Here is a 16359-nt window from a genome sequence, read left to right as displayed (position 1 = left end):
ATCACATAATTAAAGGCTCATTTAATGCTCTCCAAAACCACAAAAAATTATTTTCTAAAATCCACCCCGAATACTGAAAAACAACTCTTAATATAAATTATGTACAAATTGTAAATCTGACAATGCTATAATTAAGGGCTCATTTAATGCTCCATTGCTAAATTTAATACTCTAATTTTTTAAGCCGAAGATTACGGTAGCTTAATGTTAAGCTGACGGAACCCCGTGTGAAATAAATGTTGAATCGAGTTCTGTCCTATCACATAATTAAAGGCTCATTTAATGCTCTCCAAAACCACAAAAAATTATTTTCTAAAATCCACCCCGAATACTGAAAAATAACTCTTACTATAAATTATGCACAAATTGTAAATCTGACAATGCTATAATTAAGGGCTCATTTAATGCTCCATTGCTAAATTTAATGCTCTACTTTTTTAAGCCGAAGGTTACGGTAGCTTAATGTTAAGCTGACGGAACCCCGTGTGAAATAAATGTTGAATCGAGTTCTGTCCTATCACTTAATTAAAGGCTCATTTAATGCTCTCCAAAACCACAAAAAATTATTTTCTAAAATCCACCCCGTATACTGAAAAACAACTCTTAATATAAATTATGCACAAATTGTAAATCTGACAATGCTATAATTAAGGGCACATTTAATGCTCCATTGCTAAATTTAATGCTCTACTTTTTTAAGCCGAAGGTTACGGTAGCTTAATGTTAAGCTGACGGAACCCCGTGTGAAATAAATGTTGAATCGAGTTCTGTCCTATCACATAATTAAAGGCTCATTTAATGCTCTCCAAAACCACAAAGAATTATTTTCCAAATTCCGCCTCTAATACTGAAAAATCGCCCTTAATATAAATTTTGCACAAATTGTAAAGCTGATCATACCATAATAAAGTGCTCATTTAGTGTCCCATTGCCAAATTTAATGCTCCACTATTTTTAAAAACTGGACCTCTTAATTATAGTATTGACAGATTAATTATTTGTGCACAATTTATATTAAGGATGGTTTTTCAGTATTAGAGGCGGCATTTGGAAAATAATTTTTTGTGGTTTTGGAGAGCATTAAATGAACCCTTAATTATTTGATAGGACAGAACTCGATTCAACGTTTATTTCACATGGAGTTCCGTCAGCTTAACATTAAGCTAGTTGAACCTTCGGCTTAAAAAAAAAATTAGTGGAGCATTAAATTTAGCAATGGAGCATTAAATGAGCTCTTAATTATGAGATAGGTTTGAACTCGAGTCGAAGATGTGGTTACATCAGCTAACATACCTCTTTGATTTATATTTTGTAAATTATTGAGCACTAAAATACAAAAATTTTGAATTAAAAAACTTTTAAACTTTAGTTTTAAAAGTTTAAATTTTCTACCTCGAATGAAGTTGATCATCTTCATTCTTTATTTCTAGATGGATTCCTTATTCAATATTCGACGACCCTATGATCTCATTTCCTTCCTGGAACAAGAAAAGCGTCGCGAAGATGCTGATAGACTTTACAAACAAATGATCGCTAGGAAAGCTTCGATAGACAGTCAATGGACTGGACTGGATACTGCAGCCGACATCGAAAATAGAATCTATTCTTCTGATCAAGATTGCCTTTTGGCTGGAAAGCCTTTTGTAGACATCGACTTGTATGCGAGCGTTGCTACAGACGGCAGTTATCGAAAAGGAGTCTCGTAAGTTCCTAAAAACGGCTCATTCTTCTTCAATTTTATCCAGTGTTTGTTTCTTAATACATTTTAAACCTTTTTCAGAAAAGTTTTCAATTCCAAAAAATAAATTTTAAACCTAAGAAATAAATTTTTAATTGAAATGATATGAATCTTCGACTAAAAAATGTGAATTTTTAAATAAAAAAAGAATTCAATTTTCAGTTAAAACCATAAATTAAAAAAAATTAATTCGCAACAAAATAATTTAATTTGAACTAAAATTAAAATACTTAGAATTTTAGAAAAATAAATATTGAACAAGAAAAGAATTAATTTTCAACAATTTTTTTGTCATCCAAAAAAATGATTTTTAAGAAAAAAATATATAGTACACTATCTAGGGCTTGGGTTAGGACGGTGATTTATTAATGAGTAACAACTTATTTTCATAGGCATAAATTTAATGAAATATAAGTGTACATATGAGTCGGTGACGGCTATCGATTGCGAACTGAGATTTGGATCTCTTCACGCCTTTCGACCTCTCCTCTCTGACCCCTCCTGCCTCCCACTACTTACTTCCTTCAGTACTGACTAATCCTAACATTCTTAACGTACGGAATCATGCATACATACGTAAAAATTACTACAAATAGAAAAAATAAATTTTCAGTTAAAACCATCAATTAAAAAAAAAATAAATAAATTGCCAACAAAATAATTCAATTTTAAATCCAAAAGATACAGTTTCAAGAAAATATGCCAATTTTCAATTAAAAAATATAAATTTACAAACCTTAACTCGAATAGTTCAATTTGCAGTTAGAAAAGTACATTTTGAACAAAGAAAAACGAGTTTTCAGCAACATTAATTCATTTTTAGCTAAAAATATGAATTTTTGGCTTCAAATTGGAATTTTTAATCCAAAAACCAATTGTCTATAAAAAAAAGATATTTCTATCTGAACATTTGTTTTTCAATAAAAAAAAATGAATCATAAACAAAAAATACAATAGTTAAATTTTCTACAAAACAGAGCATTTTTTAATGAAAAAATTATTTTTCTGTAAAAAAAGGTCAGTTATCTAAAAAAAAAAAATGGAATAGTTAAAGCGAGTTTTCAACTAAAATTATAAATCTTCAAATAAGAAAAAAATTAATTTTTAACCAAGACATGAATTTTTGTTTAAAAAAGATTAATTTTCAACCAAAATTACAAGAAGTTAAATGGTAGAAAAACAAATTTCTAACAAAAAAAAAAAAACTAATTTTCAGGACGAGTTTTTTTAAACCCGAAAAATCAATTTTCTACCAAAAAAGATACAGTTTCAATAAAATATATAAATTTTTAACTAAAAAAGATAAATTTACAAACCAGAACTAGAATACTTTTATTTGCAGTTGGAAAACTAAATTACAAAAAAAAAACGATGTTTCTACCAAATTAAATAATTTTCAACTAAAAATATACATTTTCAAATAAAAATATGAATTTTTGAACAAATAGTGGAATTTCCAACTCAAAAGATACATTTCCCATATAAAAAAAACGAATTTTTAACTAAACTTTTTTTTGTCAACCAAATAAATGAATTCCTACTAAAAAATAGAATAGTTAAATTTTCAGTTAATTTTCAGTTGAAAAAAATTCTAAATAAGAAAAAAAGAATTCTCCTCAAAAAAAAAAAATTTTTCAACAAAAACTGTTTTTTAGCCAAAAAATAATTTTAAAAACAAAAATAGAAGAATTACATTTTCAGTTAAAATAATCAATTAAAAACTTAAAAATCAACTGAAAAAGATAAATTTACGAACCAAAAGTAGAATAGTTCAATTTACAGTTATAAAAGTAAATTTTAAACAAAAAAATTAGTTTTTAACCAAATTAATTAATTTTCAATCAAAAATATTAATATTTGACCAAATAATGGAATTTTCAACTCAAAAGATCAATTTTATATTTAAAAAAACGGCTTTTTAACTCAAAATTTGATTTTCGGCCTAGGAAATTAATTCATAACAAAAAATAGAATACTTTTCTGTACAAAATAGAGAATTTTTTCAAGAAAAAGATTTTTATAGTTTAATAAGTTTTTCAAATTTGATAATTTTCAATTTTCAATTTTTAATTTGTTTAACTTTTTCTTATACCATATGGATAAAAATATTTTGGGAAAATTCAAAATTATACAGATTTTATTTTAAAAGGTTAATTTGAAATTTCAAAAATTTCAAAATATGTCGTAAAAGAATCTGAAAGATTTTAGAACAATTTTTTCAGATTAAAATATTTTTGGTTCGTAGAAGTTTCAGTAATTTTGAAAATAATCGAAAATAATGGAAATCTTGTGAAGTTTCCGAAAATTTTTAATGAAATGTACATTTTTTAAAGATTTTGAACCTTTTTTTTAAAGCTTTTAAGACAACATTAAAATTGTCTCGAGATTCCTGGCTAAATTTGAAATGATTTCTTTATTTTGAAGAAAAAAAAAAGAATTCTAGAAGAAAATTAAATCAGAATTAGAAAATTACAAAAAATTCGATTGTGCTTAATAAATATTTAAAAGTATTCATACAATTCAAAGGTAATTTGAAACTTTTCAAAAATTTCATGTTTTTTTTTTTTAAATGAACATTGTTGAAGATTTTGAACACAGAAGCTGAATTAAAATTACGACAGGTTTTAAGAGAATGAAAAAATTTTCTTTAGATTCCAAGATAAATGTTTAATGATTTTTTAGTTCGAAAAACTGTCTTTAGGATAATATTCTAAAATATTTCATAGTATTTGAAAAAAAATTTATTTGAAATAATCTGAATGATTTTAAGGCATATTTTTTTGTCTTAAAAAATATTAAGCCAAATTCGAAAGAATTTTAAAAGGTTTAGAAGTTTTAAAAAGATTCCAGAAATATTGTTAATTTGAAATAGACAAAAATGTTAAGAAAATTGTGGATCTTTTACAAAATTGCAAAAAAGCTTTTGATGAATTTGGAAAGGTTTTGAGAGAATCAAACAATTTTCTTTATATTGTTTGGAAAATTTAGTTAGTTGGGAGATTTTATAACAATTTTTTTTTAATTTGCAGAATTTTTGTTTTCAAGTGTTTTTATTAAAACAAATCATTTGTTTATTAAAATATTTAAAAATCCGAAATGAATATAAATTAATAAACAAAGTAAATACTATAAAATTTAGACTATTTTCTTTTGGATATTTAAAAATTCCGCAAATAAATAAATATATATAACATTTTTATTCTTACACTTTCGCTTTGCGATATTTGAATTCTAGGCTTAACTGCATAGCTGGCGCCGCCACACGGCGACCGTCAACAACGATATCTATAAAAAAATTTGGGCAACTCTTTAATTAAAAAAAGTATATGTTTATTTCACTGCAACATGTTTTTGTAAAAATATATGTAGTAATTATGATATATATTTGTTTAAAACATAAATGCTTTACATTTTCTGGAATTATATTATATATTTTAGTATTTTTTCTCTAGGCAAAAGGATTATTTACTCGATGGCATTCCGAACGATGGAAAGAAAACTGTACCAGACTGCAAGACAACTTTTCCTCTCGACTTCAGCATGCATACATTTGAGCATCTCAGCGTAAGCAAAAAAAAAAAATTTTTTACCTACAAGGTTCTAAGTTTTTTCGAAAAAAATGCGAATTTTTTGCAACTTTTTGAAGAAAAAATTTTTTTAAATTGAAATTTAAAGCTAAAAAAATTGTATAATTTTAATTGAGAATATTGAATTGAAAATTTTTTAAATTAAATTTTGTAATTAAGTAAAATATCATTTGCATAATACTTGTAAATATTTGACTGTTAATTTAAAATCAGTAATTATAAAACTTATATCCATAACTAAAAAAAATACACTTTGAACTTTACAGTTTTAATTGTTCTATTTGAAAACTTTTTATTTGTGAGTAAAATTGTTAAATTTTTAAATAATAACGAATGTGTAAAAATATAAAACAACATGTAGATTTTTTAAAGCTTTTGAAATAAAATTCGAAAGCTTTTAAATTTTTTATCGCACCCTAGTCCATTTTTGGTTAAAAATTGATCGTTTCTTGTTTAAATTTCAACGATTTCGATGAAAATGTGTCATTTGCAATTGAAAATTTAACTATTTTGTTAATCTCATTTACAAATTCTTCTTTTCGGTTAAAAATTAAAGTATTCCAGTTATAATTTTTTTGGTTTACGAAGATTTGTTTCTTTTTTGGTTGAAAATGATGATTTAAAAAAAAATGAAAATGCAACTTTTATTCCAGTTGAATATTCTATAATTTTAGATAAAAATTCATCGGTCGAAAAATTATCTTTTTTAGTTGAAAATTCATATTGTTTGGTAGAAAAAATTAATCTTTTGTGAAATTTTAACTGTTTTGTTAAAAACTAATTTTCTTGGTTAAAAATTAGTGTTTGTTGTGGAAAATTCAATCTTTTTGTTGAAAATTCGTTTTATTTTTATTCGAAAACGTATTTTTTAAACCGAAAATTTAACTGTTTAATTTTTGGCTGTAAAATATATTTTTTTAAGTTTAAAATTCAACTATTTGGTTGAAAAATTAACTTTTTTATTTGAAAATTTAAGTATGTGGTTGAAAATTCAAATTTTTGTAAAAAATTAATATTCTTGGTTTAAAAAAAAAACTTTTTGTTTGAAAATTAAAATTTTTTGTTAAAATTGGAACCGCTTTACGAAAAATTAATTTTTTTTACCTGGAAATTTAACTTTTTTTTTTATTGAACCTTTCTTTGTTTAAAATTAACTTTTTGGTTGAAAATTCATTGTTTAGGTTGGAAATAAAATTACTTGATTGAAAGATAAACTACTTTGTTGAAAATTAATTTTTCTCTTGGTTAAAAATTAGTTTCTGTTGAGAAAAATTAAATTTTTTGTTGAAAATTCGTTTTATTTGCAGCCTAAAACGTATTTTTTCAACTGAAAATTTAATTGTTTAATTTTTGGCTGCAAAATATATTTTTTAGTTTAAAATTCAACTATTTGCTTGAACTTTATTTTTTCTATTTTTATTTAAAAAATCATTTTTTTGGATGAAAAAGAACTTGTTGAAAATTAATTATTTTATTGTTCAATATTTATTTTCCTAACATTAACTATTAATTAAATTAATTAATTAATTAACTGTTTTTGTTGAAATTTCTTTTTTTGAGGAAAATTAGTTTTTTCTTCTTCAGAATTTTTTTTTAAACTAAAAATTAACTGTTTCAGTTAAAAAGTTAAATTCTGTGTTTGAAAATTTATTTTACTAGCTGAAAATTAAAAATTTTAATTAAATTAAAATTTAAATATTTGGTTAAAATTGGAACCACTTTATTATAAATTCATTTTTTTATCTGGAAATTTTGGTATTTCATTTTTTTAAATGAATCCTTTCTTTGTTGAAATATGAAATATGAGATATTTGATTGAAAACTTGTTTTTTCTTGTGATGCAAAAAAATTTTTTGCCGGAAATTCAGCTATTTTTGTTGAAAATTGGTTTCTTTTTTGTTCACTTTTTAGCTAAAAATTGAATTATTCAATTTTTGTTCGAAAAATTATCTTTTTTAGTTGAAAATTCATATTGTTTGGTACAAATGAATCTTCTTGGTTGAAAATTCAACTTTTTGGTCAAAAATTTAATTATTTTATTGAAAATTCAACTATTTTGATACAAAGTCATCTTTTTTGTTGTTAAAAGTGCAGCTACTTCTGTGAAATTGAACTATTTTGTTAAAAACTAATTCTCTTGGTTAAAAATCAGTTTCTGTTGAGGAAAATTACATTTTTTGTTCAAAATTCGTTTTATTTTTAGCCTAAAGCGTATTTTTTAACTGAAAATTTAATTGTTTAATTTTTGACTGCAAAATATATTTTTTAGTTTAAAATTCAACTATTTGGTTGAAAAATTAGCTTTTTTTTTTTGTTTGTAATTCATGTATTTTGTTGACAATTGATATTTTTGCAGAAAATTAATATTCTTGGTTAAAAGAAAAACTTTTTGAAAATTCAACAATTTGGTTGAAAATTTAACTAGCTGATCGTAAATGAACCTTTTTGTTGAAAATTCATCTTTTAGGTTGGAAATAAAATTAATTAGTTGAAAGTTGAACTCGTTTGCTGAAAATGAATTTGTTGTTAGTTGAAGATTCATCATTTGAATTTAAAACTCGTTTCTTTTTGGCTAAAAAATTAATTATTCAATTTTTGTTCGAAAAATTATCTTTATAGTTTTGTTAAAAATTAATTTTCTTCGTTAAAAATTCGTTTCTGTGGTTGAAAATGAATTTTTTTGTCAAAAACTCATTTCTTTTTTAGTCGAAAACGTATTTTTTAACTGAAAATTTAACTTCTAAATTTTTGGCTGCAAAATATATTCCTTAGTTTAAAATTCAATTTTTATTATTATTAATAGAAAATTGCATTTTTTTGTTAACTTTTCGGTTGAAAATTCAACTCCTTTTTCTTAAAGTTTGTCTTTTTTATTTTAAAGTTTACCTGTTTTAGCAGAAATTAAATCTTTTTTTGATAAAAAAATGCGACTACTTGGTTAGAAATTAAGCTATTATACTATTTAAATAGTATAATATTTCGTCGAAAATTTACTTTTTGTTTAAAATTTACATTTTGGTGTTGAGAAATGAACTGAAGTATTTTCTAGATGAAAATTCCACTTATAGAAAAAATGTTGTTTTTTTATTACAAATTCATCTGTTTTAGTACATAGTTGATTTTTCACGGATAAAAATGCAACTATTTGGTAGAGAATTGAACTATTTTATTAAAAATTCATCCTTTTTGGTTGAAAAAATTAGTCTTTTTGGATTGAAAATTCAATTTTTTCGTAGAAACTTATTTTTTTGTTACAAAAATTCAATTTTTGATGTTACTGAATTAACTGGAATCTTTTTTGGATGAAAACTCAACTTTTTTGTAATAAAGAATTCTTCTGCTTTAAAATAAATGTTATAGTTTTTGATAAAAAATCGTCTTTTTGGATTGAAAATTCAATTTTTTTAGTAGAAAATTAATTTCTTGTTAACAAATTCATAGTTTGATCTTGAAAACTCGATTAAAATCTTTTTCAATAGAAAATTCAACTATTTTTTGAAAATTTATCTGTTTGATTTAAAACTTCATCTGTTATAGAAAAAAATTTCATTTTTTGTATGAAAATGCAACTTTTTGGTTAAAAATCGTACTTCTTTGCTTGATAATTCAACTAATTTGTTTAAAACATTTGGTTGAATTGCTTTGTTAAGAAATCAATTTTTTTGTTGAAGATTTATATTTTAAGTTGAAAAGTTATCTCGTTGCTCAAAAGTTTAATTATCTCTTTTTTAGAATTTATTTTTCAAGATTAATTTTTTTTTAGCTAAAAATTCGCTTTTTTGGTTGTAAAAAGATTATTTTTTAGTTTGAAATTTATTTTTTTGTGTAAAAATGCATCAGTTTCGTGTAAAATTAATTTTTTGCTGAACAGTTATAATTTTTGTTTGAAAATTGAATTTTTGCAAAGAAAATTTGTCTCCTGATTTGAGGGTTCAATAATTTAGATAAACTTTCATTCATTTCTTAAGTAAAAAATCATTATTTGTTGGAAATTCGTCTTTTTGGTTTTAAAATTGTTTTATATTCTTGTATAAATGTCATTCTTTTTTTATTAAAATAAAAACTATGACACTTTTTCATTGCTAATTTGTCTTTTTCAAGTTGAATATTGAACTATTATGTTAAAAATTCAATTATTTTGTTGAAAAATCCATTATTTTGTTAAAGCGTTATCTATTAAAGTAGAAACAACTTTTTTCTTTTGTTTGAAATAAATTAATACCTTTTAAAAATTTTAAATTTTTATATGAAACACCGTAATTACTAAATATGTTTGAGCTAGAAAATAATTAAAATTCAACCGCTGATATAATCTGAACGATAAAAATATTGTTAAAAATCATAAATTCTTTTAAATCCTCCTAAATTCTGTCAAATATTTAAATAGAAATATATCTTTACCAAACATTTGCATTTTTAAACAAAAAAGATTGAATTTCCACAAAAAGAGATGAATTTTTAAACCAAAAATACGAATTTTCAATCAGGAAAGATTTTTTATTTAAGAGAAAACATTTTTTGTTGACAAACTGTTTACTTTTTATACAAAAAAAGGCAAATTATGTCGAAAAAAGTTGAATTTTTAACCCGAAAATATGGATTTTCAACTAAACAGTTAATTTTGAATTTTAATTTTCAAAGCTTAAATTTGCCATTGAAAATTTTATTTTTAAGAAAACAAAAAATACGCATCGAAATAGTTAAATCTTTAATCAAAGAGATAAATCTTGAACTAATCAAATAAATTTTAATCAAAGAAGTTCAATTTTGAAGCAAGTTGTTACATTTTTAACCAAAAAAGGTGAATTTGCGACGAAAAATTCCATAGTAGATATTTCAACTAAAAAATATTTTTATTTAAAATAAATACCAGTCGAATTCAATCAAAAAGACAAATTTTCAACAATATAGTTGAATTTTCAACCAAAATAGATTAAATTTCATCCAAAGAGTTGTATTTTTAATAAAAAATGATGAAAATTCTACCAAAATAGACGAAGTTTTAAACCAAAAAGACGAATTTTCAAGGCAAGAATTGAATTTTTAACCGGGAAAGATTTTTTAGTTACGAGAGGAAATTTTGTTGTTAACAAATTGTTGACTTTTCCTACGAAAAAAGCAAATTCTGTGGAAAACAATTGAATTTCTGACCCGAAAAAATGAATTTTAAAGCAAACACTTAATTTTCAATTTCAGTTTTCTAATGTTGAAAATGTGTCTTGAAAATGTTATTAAAAAAAATTAAAATGATCAAAATAGTGAAATTTTGAAACAAAGAGATGGACTTTCGAATAGTAAAGTGAATTTTAACCAAAGTAATTCAATTTTAAACTAAGCAGTTAGATTTTCAACAAAAAAAGATGAATTTTCGATGAAAAATTTCATATTTGATATTTTAACTAAAAAAGATTTTTATTTAAATTAAAAAACAATTGAATTCAATAAAAAAAGACGGATTTTCAACAACATAGTTGAATATTCATACCAAAATGGCAAATGATGTAGAAAAAAGTGTTATTTGCAAGAAAAAAATTGATCAAAAAAGAATAATTATTCTTAAATCTGAACCAATTATTCCTGATCAAATTCTAAATATAAAATATAATATTCCAATATTTTTATTATTAGTTGAAAATAATCATTAAAAAATTTTTTATTCATTATTTTAATTTTAATACTAAAATTTGCTTTTAATTGTAAATGCAAAATTTTTAATAAACTAAAAATTATATTAATATAAAAAAGTATTATGGCTTATTAAAGTAATAAATTGTAAATTTATTTAAGGATATTTTGTAGCTATTACTACCGGTAAACATATATAAAATGGAATTTGAGCACTTTTAGTTATAACTATAATTAAAATTAAAATTATTAAAATTATATTTAAACCAAAAATATTTTTATTCTAAATACAAAAGAGTTTAATTTATACCAAAAAGATGAATTTCTATCAAAATAGCTGAATTTTCTATATAAAAGTACGAATTTTCAACGAAATAATGACATTGTCAAAAAAAGAAATTAATTTTTTACTGAAATACTGAACGTTGAGTAAAAAAACATCAATTTTTAACAAAGTAGTTGAATCATCTATCAAAAAAGTTTAATTTTGGGGAATAAATAATTAAAATGAAAATAAAATTTTTCAATAAATATATAACTTTTCTAAGATTTTTGAGATAACTAAAAAAATTTTGTAGCTTTCAGATATGTCGAAAAAGTAGAATTTTTTATTCTCCACGAATTAAAAAAATTTTAGTAAAAAATCGAGTCAGTTTAGTACTTTCAGAATTAAAAACAATTAATATCTCCTAATCTAACTCGAACTATTCATTAATATTTGAAAAATCTTTTTAAAAAAATTAATCTTTATACATAAAAAGTCATTAAAATTTTTCTCAGAAATCTCGAGGAAGTTGTTTATTTTCTTGAAACCTTGCAAACTTCTTAAAAATCTTCGAAATTTTTTTTTACAATTTTTGGAAATATTTTCAAACTTAAAATCATTTTTTAACCATTTTCAAAACTTTTAAATATATTTTAAAATTCTTTGCATTTGTCTTAAATTTTTCTTGAAATTCTGGAACATGAAAAAACGTGCCTTGAAATCTTGCAGATTCTTTTTTTTTTTTGACAATTTTGGAAATCTTTTGAAATGATAAAATTAAAAAAAATATATTTTAAAATATCTTAGTTTTTTAAAATGCGAAATGAGTTTGAATTATTCCATGAATTATGAGGAAAACTTTCTTTATTATCGTGAAACCTTGACAATTATTTGTTTTCTTCTTCAAATTTTGTATTAAATTTTGTAATCTTGCTAATTGAATGATTTTTAAACAGTAATTTTACATTTCTTGAAGTCTTCTGTTAATTTCTTCTTCATATTTATTTTCAAAATAAAAAATCGGTTTAATTTTTTTCAAGAATCTTAATACAGTTTTTTTTATTTTCTGGAAGCCTTTTAAACTTCTTAAAAAGCTTCGAATTTTTTTTTGAAATCTTAAAAAATTTACATTTTCTTAAAAAATATTTAAAATCTTTATGGTCTTTTTACCTATTTCTAAAACTTTTAAACCTTCTAAATACCTTTTAAAATTATTTGCATTATTACATAAATTTTCTTAAATCTTTTAAAATCTCTTGTAATATTTTTAAATGTTTTTAAATATTCTCTTGTAATTAATTTTTCAAAATAAAAAATCAGTTTTATTCCCAAATATTCAAAAATGTATATTTGTTCAACTTTTTTTGAAATATTATCAGATTTCAAATTAATTTTGAATCTTTTTAGATTTTCGTAATTTCTTACTCATATATTTTTTTAAATCTTAGTAATCTTGCTGATTGAAAAATTTTGCTTGAAAATCTTTCCCATTCTTTTTCGAAATTTTAGAAGCAAATTTAAAATATTTTTAAATATTTGTTAATTTTCTCTTGAAATTTATTTTCAAAAAGACTAATCAGTTTAAATTCTTCCAGGATTTAAAATAAATTCTTATTTTTGAAATTTCTAAAATGGCACCATGCGCTTTTTAATAAATGGATTGGATTTTTAGTTTTATTTGTAGTTAGGAAGAAATTTGATTTTTTTCAGGCAATGCGGAATAGAGCAAACTTGACTCAGCATCAGGAAAAAGGATTGATCAAGTACCTCCCGCCCGGTACAGATTTGAATAAATTCGGAAATCAGATTGCTCATGGTTTGCTTCGAAATAATACTTCCTGGTTGCATTTGAATTTGGCTGCAATTTATTGGCGTGTGAGAGGAGATTCTTATAATGCTCTGGAATGTGGACGGCGAGCGATTGTCACTGCTCCGAGGTATTACTTTCATTTTTGAAAAATTCATTTCCATTCAAACATTTCTTTGGTCCAAAATTTACGTTATAAACCAATTCATTTGAAACTATTTAAGAATTTTCAAAATTTTATAAAGTATCAATTTTTTAATTTTAAAAATCATTGATCAATTTATATCAATATATAATAATAATTGTTAAATTGTTATTTATACATAAAAATCTGATTTTGTTTTGAAATATTTTGAAATATGCCCTTAAAGTAAATTTTCCAAAATAAAAAATAAAACATTTTCCCAGGAATATTAAGAAAATTTTTTCATGATCGTAAAACCTTTTAAAATCCTTAAATATCTTCGAAATTCTAAACTTCTAGGTATCTTTTAAAATGATTGGAATAATTCCTAATTTTTTAAAATCATGAAATAAAAAAAAATGTCCTTGAAATCTTCCAGATTCTTTTTGGACAATTTTTTGAAAATGTTTTCATATCTTTTTAAATGATCTCTTAAAATTACATTTTCAAAGTGAAAAATCATTCTGAATTTTCCTATGAATCTTAAGAATTTTATTTTTAAGACACCTTTCAATATTTTTAAAAACTTTTGAAATTATTTGTTGGAAATATGCAAAAATTTACATTTTCGTTTAAATTATTTGCAAAAAGGTTAAAACTGTAGCCTTCTATTTGAAACAATTTAGTTTCAATTTTTTTTTATTATTTGATTTTTAATTCCTCATTTGAAATAAACAGTCAAATATTACTAAGTGTTGAAAATTTGTTATTTTTTTTACATATAAAAAAAATTGAATTTGTATGAGTTAAAATGGAATATTTTAGACTGAAACAAGATTTGAATAGAATTTTAAATTGAATAAAGTTTCCATCGGAATTAAAAAAATTGCCTTAAAATCTTCCAGTTTTTTTTGACAATTTTGGAAATCTTTATTAAATATTGTCTTAAAATTCATTTTTTAAAATAAACAATCATTCTCAATTTTTCTTTGAATCTTAAGAAATTTCCTTAATTTTTTTACACCTTTTACAATTTTTATAAAGCTTATAAATTTTTTTTTAAATGTCTCTTTAATTTACTCGATTATTTTTTTAAATTAATAAGTTTCAAATATTGCTAAATATTGAAAAAATCCTTTTTTTCTGATTTTTTTTTAATTTCATGAGTTAAAAATGGAATTTCATAAATTAAAGAAAAAAGAAAATATTCGAAATTCTTGAAATTATTAAATTGTCAAAATTTAAAAATGCCAAATTGGAAAATTTTTGAATAATAAAATTCCGGAGTATTTTATAATACTACTAAATTTGAAAATTTCCAAATAATCAAATTCGTGACAGAAAATTGCTGAATTATAAAATGTTCGGCCGGGGAAAATTCTCGAATATCAAGAATTAAAGGAACGTTTTTTAATCAGTATTATTTATTAAAAATAGATTATTGAAATATTTTTAGGAAACAAAATTATTTTGAGATATAAATGTATTTTTAGAAGTATTGTTTAAATTTAAAATTTGCCGAATTACAATTTTAAAAAAAATGTCATCTAGAAAAATTAATTTTTAAAGTTTGAAACCTCTGAAAAATCCCGAAAAATAGAATTCTCAAATAATAAACTTTCCTAATAATAAATATCGGGAACAGCTTATAATATTACAGAATTGGAAAATTTCCAAAAATTAAAATTCTGGCAGTTTGAAATCTTACCGATTTTGAAAATTCGGGATGACTGAAAAATCCCGAAAAATCAAATTTCCGAATAATAAAATTGCCGAAAAATAAAAATACCGAATTGAAAAATTTCCGAATAACAAAATTCTCGAATAATGAAATTCACGATATTTGATAACATTACCGAATTGGAAATTTCCCGAATAATAAAATTCCCGACAGAAAATTACCGAAGTACAAAATATCCAAATTAAAATATTCTCGAAATTAAACAATTACAATTTTTATATTCATTTATTTTATTGATTACAAATACAATAATGAAATATTATTTTTGCAAATTATTTTTAATGTTCAATTTTGGAAATTTTTTAATTCGATATTTTTATTTTTCGGCAATTTTATTATTCGGGAGTTTTCTAGTTCTGGAAAATTACGGTGTCTGAAATTTTATTTTTCGTAATTTTCCAGTCGTCTCGAAAATTCCCATACAATAAAATTCCCGACAGAAAATTTCCGAATTATAAAATATCTGAAATAGTAGATTTTTGAATTATAAATTTTTTATATTTAAATAAATAATATAATATAATATATATAATGAAATATCTGAACTAGAAAGTTCTTGAATTATAAAATTCTTATATTTAAATAATTAAAATTTACTATTTATAAATTTAATTAAATTATTACAATTAAAATTATATTGCAATTGCCATTTTTTATTTATGAATACAAAAAAATTTTGATTGTTTATATTGGCGAATTTTATAATTCGGGAATTTTCCAGTATAGAAATTTTATAATTCGGAAATTGTATTATTCAAGAAGTTTTCAGTTCCGAAATTTTTATAATTCGGAAACTTTATAATTCAGGAATTTTATCATTCGGAAATTGTATTATTCGGGAAGTTTTCAATTCCGGAATTTTATTATTTGGGAATTTCACAGTATCGGGAATTTTCTTTTTTGAAATTTTTCTGTCGTTTCTTATTATTCGGGAATTTTCAAATTCGTTAAAAGTACAAATTCTTCAGGCATTTTATTATTTGAGAATTTTTCAAATCGAAATTTTTATATTTGAGCAATTTTATATTTTCGGCAATTTTCTTTTTTTTTTTTAATTTTAATTTTTCAGGATTTTACAGTCGTGCCGAAAATTCCCATATAATAAAATTCCCGACAGAAAATTGTCGAATTATAAAATATCCACACTAGAAAATTCTCAAATTATAAAATTAATTATTACATTTAAAACTATATTGCAATTTTTTATTTATTATCACAAAAAATTTGATTGCTTATGTTGACGAATTTTATAATTTGGGAGTTTTCCAATTCAGGATTTTTATTATTTGGGAATTTCACAGAGTCGGGAATTTTATTTTTTGGAATTTTTCTGTCGTTCCTTATTATTCGGAAATTTTCAAATTCGTTAAAAGTATAAATTCTTCTGGCATTTTATTATTCGAGAATTTTATTTTTCGAGATTATATTAAATTATATTATTATAATTATATAATTGATAATATATTTAAATA

The 16359-nt window shown here is 22.4% G+C and overlaps 1 protein-coding gene across 2 annotated transcripts in view; it reads left to right on the top strand.

The window, feature by feature from the left end:
* The window catches only part of LOC117169412 (tetratricopeptide repeat protein 17), a 61294-nt gene that overhangs the window by 8447 nt on the left and 36488 nt on the right, over positions 1–16359 (top strand). For both annotated transcript variants that reach the window (XM_033355783.1, XM_033355782.1), the window contains exons 2-4: positions 1431–1702; positions 5191–5302; positions 12926–13152. In XM_033355783.1, the coding sequence (XP_033211674.1) occupies positions 1431–1702; positions 5191–5302; positions 12926–13152 (611 nt within the window). The remainder of the gene's footprint in view (positions 1–1430; positions 1703–5190; positions 5303–12925; positions 13153–16359) is intronic.

This window comes from Belonocnema kinseyi, chromosome 3 (assembly GCF_010883055.1).
Source record: "Belonocnema kinseyi isolate 2016_QV_RU_SX_M_011 chromosome 3, B_treatae_v1, whole genome shotgun sequence".
NCBI lineage: Eukaryota > Metazoa > Arthropoda > Insecta > Hymenoptera > Cynipidae > Belonocnema > Belonocnema kinseyi.
This window is presented reverse-complemented; position numbering and strand designations above follow the sequence as displayed.